At 38.2% G+C, this 17,580-nt stretch overlaps 1 protein-coding gene across 7 annotated transcripts in view; it reads right to left on the reverse strand.

Annotated features, from left to right (window-relative positions):
- Positions 1-397: 397 nt before the first annotated feature.
- Positions 398-17,580, reverse strand: part of KLHL13 (kelch like family member 13) — a 187,690-nt gene continuing 170,507 nt past the window's right edge. For 6 of the 7 annotated variants that reach the window (XM_079911776.1, XM_079911775.1, XM_079911779.1 and 3 more), the window contains 3 exons: positions 13,727-14,522; positions 5,544-5,657; positions 1,874-3,416 (listed from right to left, as the gene is read on the reverse strand). In XM_079911776.1, the coding sequence (XP_079767902.1) occupies positions 2,929-3,416; positions 5,544-5,657; positions 13,727-14,522 (1,398 nt within the window). In that variant the 3' untranslated portion in view covers positions 1,874-2,928. Of the gene's footprint in view, positions 466-1,873; positions 3,417-5,543; positions 5,658-13,726; positions 14,523-17,580 lie in introns of those variants that run through there. The other variant, XM_079911778.1, reaches the window with a different exon arrangement.

Consider the following 17,580-nt stretch of genomic DNA (forward strand, 5'->3'; position numbering starts at 1 on the left):
ACAATGGCCAAGAATAAAATTAGAGGCAGGGCCAACTTTCCACATGAGGAAGTCTACTTACCATTCTTGGGGGGGTGGGCAATACACAAAGGCCCTTGAAATGGAAAAAAAAATAAAAGGTCACAGTTGAACTAATGAAATACAACACCACTTACTTGCCCTATGGGGGCATTCTCTCAGGGTATAATGGGAGGGAATTATTTTAGCAACTTGCAAGGAAACAATACATACTTATATATTGTTAAGTCTCTAAAGTAATATTAGAGAGGAAACAGGTTCAGGTCATCATTTTACTTTTCAGGGCAAACCTGATTATGAGCTGAATTTTTTTTTAATTCTAGAAACAGGCAAAGTAGCTGTTTTCTTTCATCTTCCCCACTCTACCAACCTTGACGAGGAAGGGAAATGATGAACCTTTTGAGATTTAATGTATTCAGTAGCTCCTTTTTCAAGTAGATCAAGAACCTAAGAAAGGCAAACGGGAGAAATGCTTGTAGAGCCAACTAATGACTGTCAGGGATTTTTTATAAAGAAAAATTGTTATTCGTTGTGAAGGAAAATGTGTAATAATTTACCAGCTGTTGGAATTGTTTAATAACAGCACTTGCATGACGTGAATTGTTATTCTAAATAACATATGGCCTGGATGCAGAAAAGGTAAGCTGTCAAACAGAACCTTGTGCTTTGTTATTCCCTGCGGCAAACTGCGACCGCATCACCAGCCCTGTTTCCTCTTCTTTCTGGGCACGCGGCTATCTGCTATTTTCCAGTCCCCTTTGGGCTTCTGTGTGGACACAGGATTGACTTCCGGACAGCAGAACGTGGGTAGAAGTGATGCATGCCTCTTTCAAGCCCGACAGCCCTCATACCTGCAATGTTCCATTTTTCTTCTGCTGACTGAATGGAGAAGATTCCGAGGACCCAAGAGGCAGAAGAAGCCACAAGATGGAAAAAACCTTTGCTGCTTGGAGGAGAGCCGCCTGACCAGGAACACCCATACTGGACTGTGGTGGGACCATTAGTCTGTCCTGTACATGCTCCCATGTTCAGGAGGGTGTTAACTCTCTGCAAATGGCTGAATCTGACCTGCCTATAAGCAGACGACTGAAATCACGTGACCAGTTTCTCTGACTTAAGAACAATCTTGCCAAAGAGGGTCTTTCAAATTCAAACCAGGCTTCTCCTGACATTCAAAAGTACCACTGATGGGAAAATTGTTTTCTTCATTATGATTAACTCAAGACAGAGGCAGTGACGTAGGCACTGCCAATTCTCCACTAGATAAGAACTTTGGCAACACTCTAGTTGGTTTGGAATAGCTCGAAATTTTTGGTTCAGATTTAATCGGGTCATTTGCAGATAAAGTAGGAAAGATCATACATACGGCCCTAACATAATTATCAATCTCTTACAAAAACATTTTTTCGGTCGAGAACAGATCTCTTAAGTCATTTTACACAATCCCTTCTCATTAGGCAAGATGGATCTTCCGGAAGATCCGGGAAACCGACCTCAGAAATTTCACTGCTCTTGTGGTTTAGACATATATTACCCTGTGGGGATGGAGAGGGGTCAGTTAGCATCTTCTACAAACTAATTCCTCAAAGACAACCAACAATGAGTTTTCACCAATGAAGTTTGACCTGGTCAAATTCTTTTCTTCCTTGAATGAAAGTCATTAGTATTCATTAATCCAAGCTGTTCAGTACTCTTAAGTTCTGATCATTTGGATCTTGGCATACTAAAAAAAAAAAAGAAAGGTATTTAATCAAAGGAAGCCAAAGGAAGCCAACTCAGACAAGAACAGGATACCTCACACCAAAGCGACATGAAATGTTTTTATTGAACAAAAAAAATAAAACATGGAAGTGGAATTCACTGAGCGAAAGGAGCTCTCACCAGGTGGAGCTGCTATACTTTGTGCTAAATAATCTTATGAACTGAGTATACAGAATACATATAATATGTAAGTTACCTCAACAGCAAAGGAGAAGGTGGAGATTACAGTTTTGGAAGGAAAAATTTGGCCAAATGACAAATTGAGTTGCTCAAAATTTCTAGCCCTTATTCACCTAAATTCAGTATGATTCTACCTACGTGCGTTCAGTACGTGCATACTGAATTCCCATTTTAATGGAAGCTGCTTTTTGGAAGAAATTTCAAAGTTTTCTTTTTTGCATTCGTTTGACGTGCTACTCAGTTTTTAAAATTCTTCTATTTGATATATGTGTGTGTCTATATTTATACACACTTAAAAAACCCCAAAGCCTTGCTTACAAGTTGAGGGGTCATGCTGTTTTTTTAAATTAATATTCGTGAATTACAATTATTCTTTCTCCTGTGTGTCTAAGAAACTCGATGTGTTCTCAATGTACCCCACAGACAGGTGGGCTGACAGATATGTCAAAAATACTTTATGAAAAGAGGGAGGTAGCTCATGCGAGTTGGCAACCTTTTGTCTATTGTTTCCTGTTGGAGCGGGCTACCTCCCTTTCACATCTCACAGTCAAAGATGAAAGGAAAACTTTTTACTTTGAAGCCTAGTTAGCACAGTTGTACATTTACTATAATCCACCTTCAACTTGGTTTATTGGGCTTTCTAATGTAAGATGACAAATACCTTACACCCAGTACACAGCATCAAAAAAGTACTGCAGAAACATCTTATAGACAATACTTTGCCTTGCTTTTTTTTTTTTTTTCCTCCTCGTATGTTAAACATCAGCTTCTATGGGATACATTTCCAGAATGGTTTTGTTACCACCAAACAAACAGCACAAAGAACATCAATGTCGTCTTTTTTCCAATATTTGTATCAATTACTGGAGGCTAATCCTAACATACACTACTTAAGGGGGAGGGCGAAAGAAGAGAATCCATGACACGTTGCAAAGATAGGACTACAGCATCTTAGTTGGAGGGACGATCTTAAGGTGCAGAAAGAGGGGACTCTCTAGAAGGTGATGGTGTGGTTTCTTCAGGTGGAAAAACTGTGAGTGTGCAAGCTCGGATGCCACCCAGGGACTCTGGGAGATCAAAAACCTTATGCCATTCATCTTTATCTGGATCATATTTCTGCACTATCTCTACCATACAACGATTATTCCATGAATACCCACCAACCACGTAGATTTTATTTTCAAAGACAGCGACCCCAACATCACTCTGCCCTCTTAACATGGCAGCAATTGGGGTCCACTGGTCAAGGATCGGTGAGTAGTATTCACAGCTTAGGACATCATCATAATCGCTTGTTCCTCTGAAGTGATTGCCACCAATGACATACAGCCTTTCTCCCACTGTACACATGCAATGCAGACCTCTGACAGTGGTCATTGGCGCCTTCTGGATCCATTTGTCAGTATCAGGGTCAAAGCACATGAGCTCCTTTTGGAAAGTGTCATGAGTAATTCCTCCTAGAGAATGAAAATTACAGGCATGGGGTAAACAGATTATTATAAAAATGCAAAAGTAAATAGGAGACTCTCTGTCACAGGTCACAGATAATTAACGTCTATCCAGGTATTATGACATTTTAGAGCTTATCAACCTTGTTCTTATAAATGTCTCCCTGCTATACTTTCTCTGGATTAAAAATAAAGAAAATAATATTTTCATCTCCTTAAAGAACAAAAATGCAGCTTATATTATTGTAATGACTTTCTCAGACAGAGACCCATGGGATTTAAGAGGCTTTACAGAATGAAAATATATTTTGGCCACTCTTAGAGTTGGGTTTACAGGAAATCCCAACTACAAAGCATCATTCACTTCTGCTGCCCTTCAGCGAGCACCCTCTGGGTGCTGAGCACAGGGCTAGGGCACTTTAAAGCCTAGGTGCCCGTTTCCTCATTTCTCAGATAAGAATGTCCACTCTAGTTCTCTCATTAGGATTGTGACCATGAACTGAAATAAATCACAGTGCTTCGGAAAAGTTGAAAGTATCGTGCAAATGTACAAGCTTAGACGAATGTTCGGAACTGATTATTTTTGTAGAGTTTTGGGTGGGTAGGGTGAGGGTGGGTAATGTCCTCTCTTAAAAAGCTAAAGAATTAGAATGCTGAATATATATGGAATTTTGCATGTACAGCAATTCGTTGTCGCTCAATTGAGTCTATATCATCTACAAAGGATATTCTTAGAGCACATCTAAATCAGCCTGTACAATGAAAGGATCAGACTATATATTCTGCAGATTAGGGAGAAAACTAAACTAATCTTTAGCCATATCATTCAGAGCTCTACGTCTGGTGGCCAGATGGCAATCGATTTTTTTTTCTGCTTTTAGATATTTTTTCTGTACTTCACTGAATTGTCAGCAAGCAAAACAGTGCTCTTTGGTTTGAAACTCAGCTGTGGTTCCTAGCCTACTCTTGACTGGGAAGGTCATTTGTGCAACGTATCCTAGTTATGCCAAAGCCCCACTAGAACCATTCGAATGTCATTTCTTTTCCCCCAGAAGACCTGGAGCTCTCCTTATAACGGCATAGCAGCTACACACGTAAAATAGGTGGATGGTGTAAATCATTGATTGGTGGATGGCTCTTTCAATATAAGACGTCCCATAGTTGCTCATATATTTAACACCAGAAACCTGCCAATCATACACTACAGGCCTTTCCCTGATCCTTCTTCATTAGAGATTTCATAAGGCAGCGTTCAGAGACTCAGACCACAAACATCACCTTATCGCCTTTGTTCTCTAATAGCGTAACTGCTGGCCTGACACTGGCAGGCCTTCAAAAGGGGGAAAACTGTCAGAGGTAGACTGTGTCAGGGCCAAATGGTAAGAACCTGAATAACGGAATAAAATTTCAATACCTGAAGTGAACATTACATTAAAATAAGACTCCTTTCTAAATTCTACAGAAGGATGATTTGAACACCAACCGTTTGAGAAGGAAAGCTGTTACTGGGACACTGAGCGAACTGCAACTGTTTCAGAATTTTTTATCAGAAAAGTATATGTGCATATGGCCAAAATACAGGTAATCAACACAGAATTATTTATGCAAGGACACCATAGTAGAACCCATTATAATGCTAAGGACAAGAGTAACATATATTATGGGTTGCACTAAATGAGAGAATGAACATTATTATGCATTATGTGTATATTGGTAGCAAGTTTTATGCACAGTAGAGCTTATATGTTACATAATGATATATTTCCTCATAGAGTTTAGCTAAATTCTGAATAAAAATGAATTAAATGTTGTTATAGAGAATATGAATGGTGGTTATTAGAGTACCGAGTTATTGGAGTACAGGGTATGGGGACTGAAAGGCAAGCTGGAGAAGCTGAAAGCTTTCCAATTTCTTCTAAGTAAGGTATTTACAGTAGGATTGGTTTGCCGCTAGTCTTATAAACTTATAAAATGCCAAAGGATTAATATGCAAATGTACACACAAAATATATTCTAAAATCAATACAAATTATATTTTGGTTATCCATTTCCAGGATTATTATTAACACCAGATGGAAAGATGGCGACATAGCTAAAAGTCTATGTATTACATTAATTGCATTTGCAATTATTTACCTGAAATATACATTACACCTCCATACACAGTTCCAGCATGGCCATAGTGGGGCTCACTCATTTTGGCAACGTAGGTCCATTCATTTGTTCTTGGATTGTAACATTCTACTGTAGCTGTTGTTTAAAAAATAAAAGGAAAGAATGAATGAATTTTTAAAAATGATTTATAATTTCAAATTTAGCAATTAATTATTTTTCCTTTTAGGCGGAACAATAATAATATCCAAATAACTGAAACATTTCTATTATAGCTATGAGATATTCTTTGGGGGTCACTTATATTAATTATTGACGTTATGTTAATAATATGAACCATTAATACATTGATACATGTTACATCAGATGAGCTACGTAATATAATAAGGTAACATTTCTGTTGCTGCAGAAATCACTAGTATTGGGCTTCCCTGGTGGCGCGGTGGTTGAGAGTGCGCCTGCCGATGCAGGGGATACGGGTTCGTGCCCTGGTCTGGGAAGATCCCACATGCCGCGGAGCGGCTGCGCCCGTGAGCCATGGCCGCTGAACCTGCGCGTCCAGAGCCTGTGCTCCGCAGCAGGAGAGGCCACAACAGTGAGAGGCCCGCGTACCGCAAAAAAAAAAAAAAAAAAGAAATCACTAGGATTTCTTTTCTTCTAGGATCTTGTTACATCTTTATAATTTGACATTTCTCCCATTTCTTTGCTCTACATATGTGGGAAGAAAAGATGAAAAACATCACAAGGAAGAAAAACACTGATTCTATATGATACACCATATAGGAAACAAAGGTTAACAGATATGAAGCAAAATTTTAAGTTGAAAATGAAAGTATGCACACTGCCTGGTGTATGTTTTGATGCCTATTGCTTTATTTTATATCCAGACTACAAAATGGACACTGACGATAATTTTTCAGTATGTACACATTAAAGCCAATAGCTTGTATATAACCACCCAATACCGTTGTAGCCAGTACTACTCTTAACTTGAAGATGATTAGCAGCATAATATGAAGTTCAGATTTTTATCAGGGGTACTTCCTCTCAGTAACAAATTTATCATCTTCAACATAAAGTATCTGAGGCCTCATCTTACTTAAAGATCAATCTGTTATAACCTCAAGACTAGAACAATGACAGTCCAGACAGATAGAAAATGTGATCTTTTTTAAAAGGCAGAAAAACAATAGGGATGTTAGGAGGACTCTGGTCAAAAGTACAACATCTAGACTGATTTGAAAAGTTTATACTATTTATTGCAGACGTTGCCACTTGCTAACCCAAATGCTTGTCTCCACTAACCCTGCTTTTTTCTTACTAACAGAACCACAACACTGCTCAGGAAAGCACTGTGCCCAACTCAAAATAAAATTCAAATGAGCAGGTTCCCTTGAAGCTGGAATTGATGATATGATACAGTTGTAGGCAATGGAACGGAAGCAGGAGGATACTGAGTGGGGCTATTTGATCAAGCCACCGGAATAAAATTTGGCTACTTGTAGTCAAATGCAATCCTAATTGATGAATCATCCTTTGAACAAGTTTTCCTATTTAAGAAAACAACAGTAATGCGAGAACAGGCAAAACTAGAGAGAGAGAGAGATTAATTTTCTACTCTCTTCAATAACTTCATTTCATCAAATTCACTACATGAACTACTTATTTCTCCTCTAACAACACCTGTATTATACCACGTCTCGTATCCCTTTACTCATTTCCTTTTCTACTTTAGTTTTGAATTTTCAGTCTTATTTCAAAGGTTTTTAACTGTTCTCTTTTTTTATCTCTTGTTATTTTTGTTCATTGCTTCAGGCTTGGACCCTTACCAACTCTATATCTTCTAAACCTTCCCATCAGGTAGCAAGATCCTGCAAAATCTTGCCCCCAAATAAGGGCTATTTCCACAATTAATGACAAACTAAAATTGTTTGCTCCAGTACTGTTTGTGACTATTTTCAGTCACTGGATGTCTTCTTTTTTTTTTTTAATTAATTTATTTTTGGCTGCGGTGGGTCCTCGTTGCTGCGCACGGGCTTTCTCTAGTTGCGGCGAGCGGGGCTACTCTTCGTTGAGGTGCACGGGCTTTTCACTGCGGTGGCTTCTCTTGTTGCGGAGCACAGGCTCTATGTGTGCGGGCTTCACTAGTTGTGGCACACAGGCTTAGTTGCTCTGCAGCATGTGGGATCTTCCTGGACCAGGGCTCAAACCCGTGTCCCCTGCATTGGCAGGAGCATTCTTAACCACTGCGCCACCAGGGAAGTCCTGGATGTCTTCTTGAATGTTCAGTTCCATTTGCCTTCAGCATGACTTTTGCCTAATCGACAAGCAAAATCCTCCTGAATGTATATCATTAATGGTAGGGTTTTATCCGATAAAAGAATGTAGTCTAATCACACATCCTATCAGAAGGGTTTTAAAGACTGCCTTCCATCTATTTGATGTCAAAGGTAGCTTCTACTCCAGTTCTGTGCTTTTCTTAATGAAGAATTCTGCCTTGACCTTTGAAATTTCTAGACTGTTACACTCTTTCTTTGCGTCTAATTCAATCTGTTCTGATGCAGTTTGCATTAGTTTCCTCTTATTCTTTTATAGGGAGCTAGAATCTGAATAGCTATTCACTCTTTACGATTATTAAAATTTTCCTATGTAGAAAGATAATGCTGTTCTTCTATCACTGAGTTAACTGCATTTTTTTGGTAATGGGGTTATAAGAATCCATCTATACTTTCTCATACAGGGGTCCCTGAAATGTAAGATGGCTATTAATCACCAGTAACACAACAAGTATATAATAGTTCATCATCCCTAAACTTGTCTTCTTCCAGCTAGATAACCCATCTCCTTTAGCTTTTCCCATCATTTAATCTTTACTGTCTCCATGCAGGATTGTTATTAGTAAAATCAATATATTTAGTTTTAAAATAGAATATATCTAACTAACAAGTCTATATATTGATACATGCCCTTAGTTCTATTTTCCACATTTACAAGGCAATGAGATGTTAGTGTCAACCACCTTGATAGGGGGAGGGGACACGGGATGAGCATCAAGGAGTTGGAGCCACAAAGCAGTGAGTCCATCACAGTCTGTGACAGGTAGGAATGGTAATGAGGTAATTGGGAAAATCTAGAACAGGGGAGGTCAGGCAAACTACAGCCTGTAAGCCGAATCCAGTACGTCGTCTGCTTTTGTATGGCCAACAGGATAAAAATATGAATGGCTTTTACATTTTTAACGAGTTGGAAACACATATCAAAAGAAGAATAGTTCGTGAAATATGAAAATTATATGGAATTCGAATTTCAGTGTTCATATATAAAGCTTTATGGGAACACAACTTCACTCATTTGTTTATAAACAAATTGTCTATAGTTGCTTTCATAATACAACAGCGGAGCTGATTAGTTGTGACAGAGATCCTACAGCCTGCAAAGCCAAAAAGATTTCCTTTCTGGCAATAGGGATCAGTTTTCTGATCCCTATTCTAGAGAACCACCTTCAGTAGTCTGGTGGCCTAGTATTTAAATTAGAGACCCTCCGTAATTTAAGAATTGCACTTCGGTTGGTTATGTCACATTACTCATCAGGGACTCTTATTTTCTCAGGTGATTCCACTGGAGTTCAGAATCGCGCACAAGGGATGACGTGGAATTTACTTGTTATTTGAGGTTAGGAAAGAGATTAGTCCTGAAGAAAACCATTTGGACAATAATGGCTCCCACAAAGAGGGGATGGTCTCTAGAATCCTAGAGTGCCAGTTGGTAATATGTCGCTTAATAAACTGCAAATCCATTAAGGGATATGGATGCATTTGATAAATTTCAGTAATTTTATTGTACATTTATTTGGAAAAATCTAACACGTTTTCTATAAGTTATTTCATTATTTGAAATCCTGACTTATTTAACTGAAGTGAAAGATATCTGCGCTGTCATATTTCTCCTCAATACAGAAAACCTCAATGGAAGATCAATTTCTTATATGACAATTTTGAAAGATACCAGAAATAACTGACCCCTTTTTCACTTAAGTGACAGCTACTCTAAGCTTTCCCCAGTTTCCCACTGTACCCAGTGTCAAAGGAAAGTAGCATTTCTAAGGAATTATATTTCAGCAATAAGCCAGGCTCACACACACGCTAACAGTATCGTTTTTATGTACTATGGGCTTGGGTCCATACACTCCATGGCAAGATTTTAAAAGGCTAAATGCATTAAAATGATCTAAAATGTCGTGCAAACGCTGCCACTGTTTTCTTTTCATCATTATATACAGGCAATGGTTATTGTGTGTATGAAGAATAAATGGTGTACTGGTACTAATGAACCTGTTAAACTGTGAAATGATTTTCCCATCAATCCCGTCTTCCTGACACCCATTCCTACTCCCCTTCTCTATTTACATAGACATATGACTATGTCAACACAATCAGTTAAGATGGAATGTTATTACAACAGATGTTAGTGTGGGGCGGAGGGAGGGGATGCCATTAAAAAACGCTTATGGAACATGAGAAATGTTAAAAACTCTGCCTCGCTGGAACATTCAGAAGTATAAGCAAGCATTTCTTTAGAACCAAAATCTACTATTCTGCCAAACTAATGGGTCTAAGAAAATTACAAAGGGCAACTGACACATATCCTCTTCTTATTTACACAAGGAGAAACATTATAAACAGAATTCAGAAGAACACATTCATGTTCTTCTTTGGGGAGGTAATCAGGGTGGTTACATCACGATCGGTTACCTCAACGATACAGAATGTGACGAGACGGACCCGCCTACTTCATATCCCCACATGGGAGTAAAATAGGAGGAACTCAGAGGGGTAGGGTGGGTCAGGCGGAAAACCAAACCAAACAAAACGAACCTGCTTGCTACTTGGTTTTATATAATGACTCTTTGGGGCCTGAAGATTCTCCTGGAATCAAGACTCTATATTGGAGTGTACTTAATAAGTCAATCACATGATTTTTTAAAACAAACTTCCAATATATTTTAACTTCAAATATGCAGCACAGAATGGATTTGCTGGGTATGCTGATTTTAAGGGAAGCAATTATCTTCTACAAAAGCTTAGTTGCTTATAGATTCTAGGAGAAACTTTCAAACGGAAAGAAATATCAAATAGTTGCCCTCCAAATGGAATTATAGTTGTCCTTCGGTATTGAGGGTTTGTGTCTATATTATAATCATACATTTATTTGTGAAAACACAGTTTATGAATTAAGATAAAAATGGACCTCTGTTTACCATCTAGACGGGGAGTATTTTTTAAGAATATTTAAATCATTATCCTTAGGTTTAAGCTCTGGGCGATTGTGTTTTTAAAGTCTAAATATAATCAAACAGTTATTACAAATTTAGGAACAGCTCATGAAAAGCATGATTCTCTTGTATCCTGTCACTTTCAAACTGAAACACAGAAGACTGTTTTTAATAAGACATTAAAGGGGTGATTTCTGAAGGTCATGAGCAAGGAAGCCAGCCGCTTGCCCAACGGGGTAGTCTACTTCTTGTTTCCAATTGAGCATAACGTGGGAAGAACTCAAACAGGGTAAGGATTAAGTCAGAAGAAGGAAGCCTCTAGCGCCTCAGTCTTATATAACAACTCTCCTTGGCCTGAAGATGATAAATTCTCAGAATATAAATATTAGGAACAATATATTGAAAACTTAATAGCTGCATATTAACAGAGGTGATAACATTACCAAGCAAGCAGTGACTGAAAAATGGAGCTATTTCCTTAGAGAAAAGAAGTTTCAGAATGACCACTGACTGCCAGGGCTAATGACCTATAATTTGTAAACTTGTAAAGATGAACTTACATAAGTGGTTTTTCTAAGAAAGTGTCAAGTCACTACTTGCATCTTCTGGTTCTTTCCAGACACCATAAATTTAAAATAGTATAATAACATGAAAATAATGTGTGTGGGTTGACTGAGGAAATGACAATTCTACACTAAGGGTATTAATGTGTCAAGTGCTTTTAAAAGTCTGATTATTAAAATATATTGGGAAACTTGTGTGGTTCATGATCCTGACAGCTAGTCCAACAATCTGGAAAGTCTGGCCTTAGAAAAAATTTCACTGTGACAACAAAGGGGAAAAAAAAAATGGGTAGGAAACATCAGTAACATTAAGACCATGTCACTCATACAGATTGCCAACAAACACATGAAAAGATGCTCAACATCACTAATCATTAGAGAAATGCAAGTCAAAACCACAATGAGGTATCACCTCACACTGGTCAGAATGGCCCTCATCAAAAAATCTAGAAACAATAAATGCTGGAGAGGGTGTGGAGAAAAGGGAACCCTCTTGCACTGTTGGTGGGAATGTAAATTGATACAGCCACTAGGGAGAAAAATATGAAGGTTCCTTAAAAAACTACAAATAGAACTACCATACGACCCAGCAATCCCACTACTGGGCATATACCCTGAGAAAACCATAATTTAAAAAGATACATGTATCACAATGTTCATTGCAGCACTATTTACAATAGCCAGGACACAGAAGCAACCTAGGTGTCCACTGACAGATGAATGGATAAAGAAGATGTGGCACATATATGCAATGGAATATTACTCGGCCATAAAAAGGAACGAAATCGAGTTATTTGTAATGAGGTGGCTGGACCTAGAGTCTGTCATATAGAGTGAAGTAAGTCAGAAAGAGAAAAACAAAGATGGTATTCCATATATATATGGAATCTAAAAAAAAAAAGAAAAAGTGGTCATGAAGAACCTAGGGGCAAGACGGGAATAAAGACGCAGACCTACTAGAGAATGGACTTGAGGACACGGGGAGGGGGAAGGGTAAGCTGTGACAAAGCGAGAGAGTGGCATGGACATATATACACTACCAAACGTAAAATAGATAGCTAGTGGGAAGCAGTCGCATAGCACAGGGAGATCAGCTTGGTGCTTTGTGACGACCTAGAGGCGTGGGATAGGGAGGGTGGGAGGGAGGCTCAAGAGGGAGGGGATATGGGTATATATATGTATACGTATAGCTGATACACTTTGTTGTACAGCAGAAACTAACACAACAATGTAAAGCGATTATACTCCAATAAGGATATATATAAAAAAAAGACCATGTCACGAACAAGGAAGAGCTTGATAAGCTGAAAAGTTTAAGAGCTGAGAGCAGCTCTTTTTGTCTCCAATAAACTGCTTATTCTCAAATCCATTAGACTACCTTTTATTTTTTAGAATACTGAAGAAAAAGATTCTGATAATTACTCTGAATTTATCCAGAGCCAATGCCAATATTTTAAACTTCCCCAGCATTATGGAACCTGGAATACCGTTCAACTACAGGGACTCTATTTCGAACAGAGAATAAAGGAAGATGGGTGTTACCCATTGTTACCAAACAATGATGGTAATGACAGATATGTAACACATGACATAAAATGTGGTCTTTCTGACTTCTTGGACAGCCACCTTGTTCCAATTTTATCTAAAATATCAAAATTAGTGTTAATTTATGTAGCCAAAGTATTGGTCTATGTTAACTGTACTTGTCGCTGATCTTAGATTAGGAAGAAGGGACCATCAAATAATAAAGCTTACCAGATCAGTTTACAGTGAAGAAAACCGTTTCGTATTTCACCAAGAGAGAATGATTTTTGAGGCTAATAGTTACCTATCATAATACTCACAGTAAATAAACTCTGGATAATATTGAACTCTGAACACTTAGTAGATAAGAAAATCATCTTACTCTGTGGCCTGTGGTAGGTAACAGATTACGTAAAAGAAGCAACTATAAAAGTCCGTGCTCTGTAAGGAAGAATTTTAACCTGTTCAGTAAACTATTATGTGGGCTTTTAAAATGGAAAATGAGGGAACATGCCAAACTTCTGCCCAAGATACTATTAGAATTTAAATTAGCAGAACATACTTTTTAGTTGAACCTTCAAGATGAAAACCATAGATATTGCACAAGTAAAACATTCTGCAACATATTGATATATTTGTAAGATAATAATTCGTAGTATGGCCAACAATGTATGCCCAGATAAGGCGTACAGATGGTCTCTGATATTTTCTAAGAAAAACAGTTTAAAATAAAATCCTGGCTACATTTTTTGGTCTTTGATGTTACAAAACTGCTTAGTTTATGATTTGACAAGAATCTGGGGGTAAAGAAATTCGTCTCTATGCTTAATAGAAGTGCACACACTTACGCAGTTCACCAGCTGCATTTCGCCCACCAACTGCATACAGGTATCCTTTGAGGGCACTTAGGTGGAAGAAGGTGCGCTTTTCATTTAAAGATGCAACTTGCATCCACTTATTGTATCGAGGATCAAATCTGAAGACTGTATCAACTGCTGTTTTTCCTTTTGTGTCATAATTACTCTGTCCACCAACGACGTACAGGAAATTTCCAATGACGGCAATGCCATGCTGGTACCTTGGGGCATCCATGGGGGCTAAGGACTTCCACTCGTGAGCCTTTTCATCATACATGCGCAATTCCTTGCTGACAACCAGCTGCTGCCTCAGCACTCCTCCTAGTGTAACCAAATGAGTGGTGTCAGACCGAATGGCAGTCCTGTCTGACTGCATCACTGGCTGCATATATGGCATCATTTGGTAATTGCTGGCTTCCAAAAGGAGATTCACACACGTGTTGTCAGTTCTCATGAAATCCACGGTTTGCACGTAATTAATGAGCTCTTGTGGTGTCATCAGTGGAAATCGTATGTTCTTCATTAATTTTGCAGCAAAGTCCATCCGAGGCTCTTCCAGGCGTAGCCAGCGACAGGTAGCCTTAAAGAGCTCAAGTTCAGTGCAGTGCTTAAGGCTATTACTGGAAAGCACAAAGGCAAGACGTTCAAAAGGGAGTTTCAAGAACTCCCCGGTGCTCAGCAATGCAGGAAAATTCTTCAAGACGAAACTGTTAACGTATTTATCCACTTCTGTCAGATTGTAGGTGTTGGCAATCCGCCCAACTTCGACACAATTGTCTAAAGTGACCTATTAAGCCAATTACAAAAAATTAAAACCCAACTACTTTCATGGCACTCACGCCTGGATACATAAATACCCGTACTAGAATGAGAGTAAATACGCTTTTTACTGCCCATATAGATGCAAATAAAGCTTCCTTTCTCCATATATTAACGATTTAAAGGGAATTCACAAACTACCCTTACCTAATCCAATAGAAAGGTGACTAAAAGAAAATGCTCATTCCAAGTCACTAGACTGAAAGTTACTCTAAGAAACAATGGTATAACTTGACTATGGCCAAAATAATTACTCTTCTCTCCTCAAAATATGTTCTCACCACCCCCAGCCAAATACTAAGAAAATTCTGGCCAGATGGAAGTTCTGGAAAAATAGAAAGTTATTCTATTATGAACCATCTCAATCCACTTTTCAGTCATGATTCTTAAAAGGAACTCAGCCAGCAGATCCACACACAGAAAAACTCTAGTACCCGATCCCTAAATGTCTCTTTCATGTCAACAGGCTTCATTCATCACTATGATTCATTTTAATTCCTTTAAAAGTTATTGCATATAGTGAAGATAATTTCATAGGGCCATTATTCCTAGGGTGAAGTTATTCTCCATATTATTTATGTTTAAACAGAAGCAAGGAAATCACCTTCTTGAGGGCTGGAATGGGTGTTTCCACATCAAATCATTCCTTTTGTTTAGTTTTTGGTATGTATGCTGATGGCTGGCACCACAGTTCTCCTTAGCCACCCTCTTACTCTCAGCATACTGTAGCTCTGCCTGGAGTCCACGTTAGCCCCCCGAGATTTCCCCAGCACAGAGTAAAATATACCAAAAACGGACGCCATGAAAAGGAGAGAAGCTATGGAGAGGCCTATCTTCAGCAGGAAGTCTTTTCAGTGCTCTAATAAATGGTGGGTCCAAAATGAAAATAGGAAAATCATATCAGCAAATATTATGTAAAGCATAAGTCACAAAAACAAGCCTACCATACAAATGCCTGTGTGTGTGTGTGTGTGTGTGTGTGTGTGTGTGTGTGTGTGTATACAAACACAGAGACAGGTCAAAGGCAAAGGATTCAAATGTTTTTTCTTAATTTTGTCAGGGTGTATGTTCACGAATGTTACATAAACCTCATTGATGCAACTGTATTATTAACAGATCGGCAGATGCTTAAGAGAAAACTGGCTGATCCTTCTATCATCTTTCTGTTGAAAAGCTGAAATGACTCCTCTGCATAAAGTAACAGCCCAGTTATGATATAATACCACTGAAAGCTCTAAGGCCAACACACACACACACACGCTGCTATTTTCACAGATTTATTACTCAAGAAGAATTTGAACTCTTTTAAGCAACCTATTTGCTTCACAAAAACCATCAACGATTTTAAATGGTTATTATACTTAATAGCTATGTATTTAAAACTACCTAAAATAAATTGTAACACAAAAGAACCAGGAAAACTAAATTAACAAATTATGGGCCTTTTGAAATCCACAGTTTAATACTGTTCAGTACCTTGGTTAATAATAAAAAATACGGGGCTTCCCTGGTGGCGCAGTGGTTGAGAGTCCGCCTGCCTATGCAGGGGACACGGGTTCATGCCCCGGTCCGGGAAGATCCCACATGCCGTGGAGCGGCTGGGCCCGTGAGTCATGGCCGCTGAGCCTGCGTGTCCGGAGCCTGTGCTCTGCGATGGGAGAGGCCACAGCAGTGAGAGGCCCGCGTATCGCAAAAAAAAAAATAATAATAATAATAAATACATTCTAATCCACTTTTAGGAGTGGCAGGTTGGTGTCTCATACAATTTTAAGTTGTGTAAATGAAGTTACAGTTAAAGCCTCATTGCCCAAATCACCCCAGGTGGAAGGGATTCCTGTTTGGGGTAGTAGGTCCACCTTATAAGGTAAGTAAGACATAGTCTTTCCCCAGAGCAAGGGTAATTTTCACTGTTTTTTTTTTTTCTTTTTTTGGCCGTGCCACGTAGCATGAAGGATCTTAGTTCCCCAACCAGAGATTGAACCCACGCCCCCTGCAGTGGAAGCGCGGAGTCTTAACCACTGGACCGCCAGGGAAGTCCCAATTTTCATTTTTGAAGATGTTTGCTAATATGGATAAGCAAAAGTTGATGAAAACACAAATATATTTCCTAAGTATGCAGATTCTTATCATTACTGATATGATTACAAATAAAAACAACAAAGAATGTATATTTTAAATGGGCAAAATGATAGCATTGGTTGTTAGTCACCAAATTTAAATCTAAATTTATAGCATATAATACAAACCAAGATTAACGGAAACCAAACTGTGTAACTTAGAACTGGGATCAAGGTATTTAGTTCCTTCCTCTTTCCTTCTTCGGTTTCATTCAATAAGAAAACAGTTACTAAAACATAGGATAAAAAAACCTACCTTGTATTTAAGGGCATTTGGAAAATCCCTTCTATATATCAGATATACAAATGCACAGGACTGGAAAATCCTTGACAGACTACTCAGTCAATATAGATAGCTGCCTACTCTTTCCTTTAAAAAAAAATCACCAGAGAATGGTATTTCATAAACTTCTGAATTGTCATCTTCTTGATACAAAGACTAAGTATTTTCTATAGCTCATGTACAATAGCTACCACACTGTAGGTATATAGCAAAGGTTAAATACTACAATTATCAACAATATATAAATTAAAGACGTGATGATAGATACAACTAAAAATAGAATATCTGCTGAATTAATGTAGCAAATTACTAGAACCTTATTAATTTTAAATGAGACTCAGATAAGAAAAATATGTAATAGGAAATTAATTTTTATGAAGTGCATGTAATCAAAGCTAAAAATATTAATTGTAGGCTATAAGGATCGCAGAAGCACAGTCTAGAATAACAGTTAACAATATAAACAGATCAAAAATGACGGAATAGCGGTAAACAATTTTTGGAAAGATACAGGATTATTCAATTATAGTTCATTTTAATGCATTCTCAGTCATAATTCTTAAAAGTGCTTCAGCTTGCATAGTCCTGATCATTTAGCCTAGACAATATTAAATAATGAATATGTA

This window comes from Stenella coeruleoalba (assembly GCF_951394435.1).
Source record: "Stenella coeruleoalba genome assembly, chromosome: X".
Taxonomy (NCBI): Eukaryota; Metazoa; Chordata; class Mammalia; order Artiodactyla; family Delphinidae; genus Stenella; species Stenella coeruleoalba.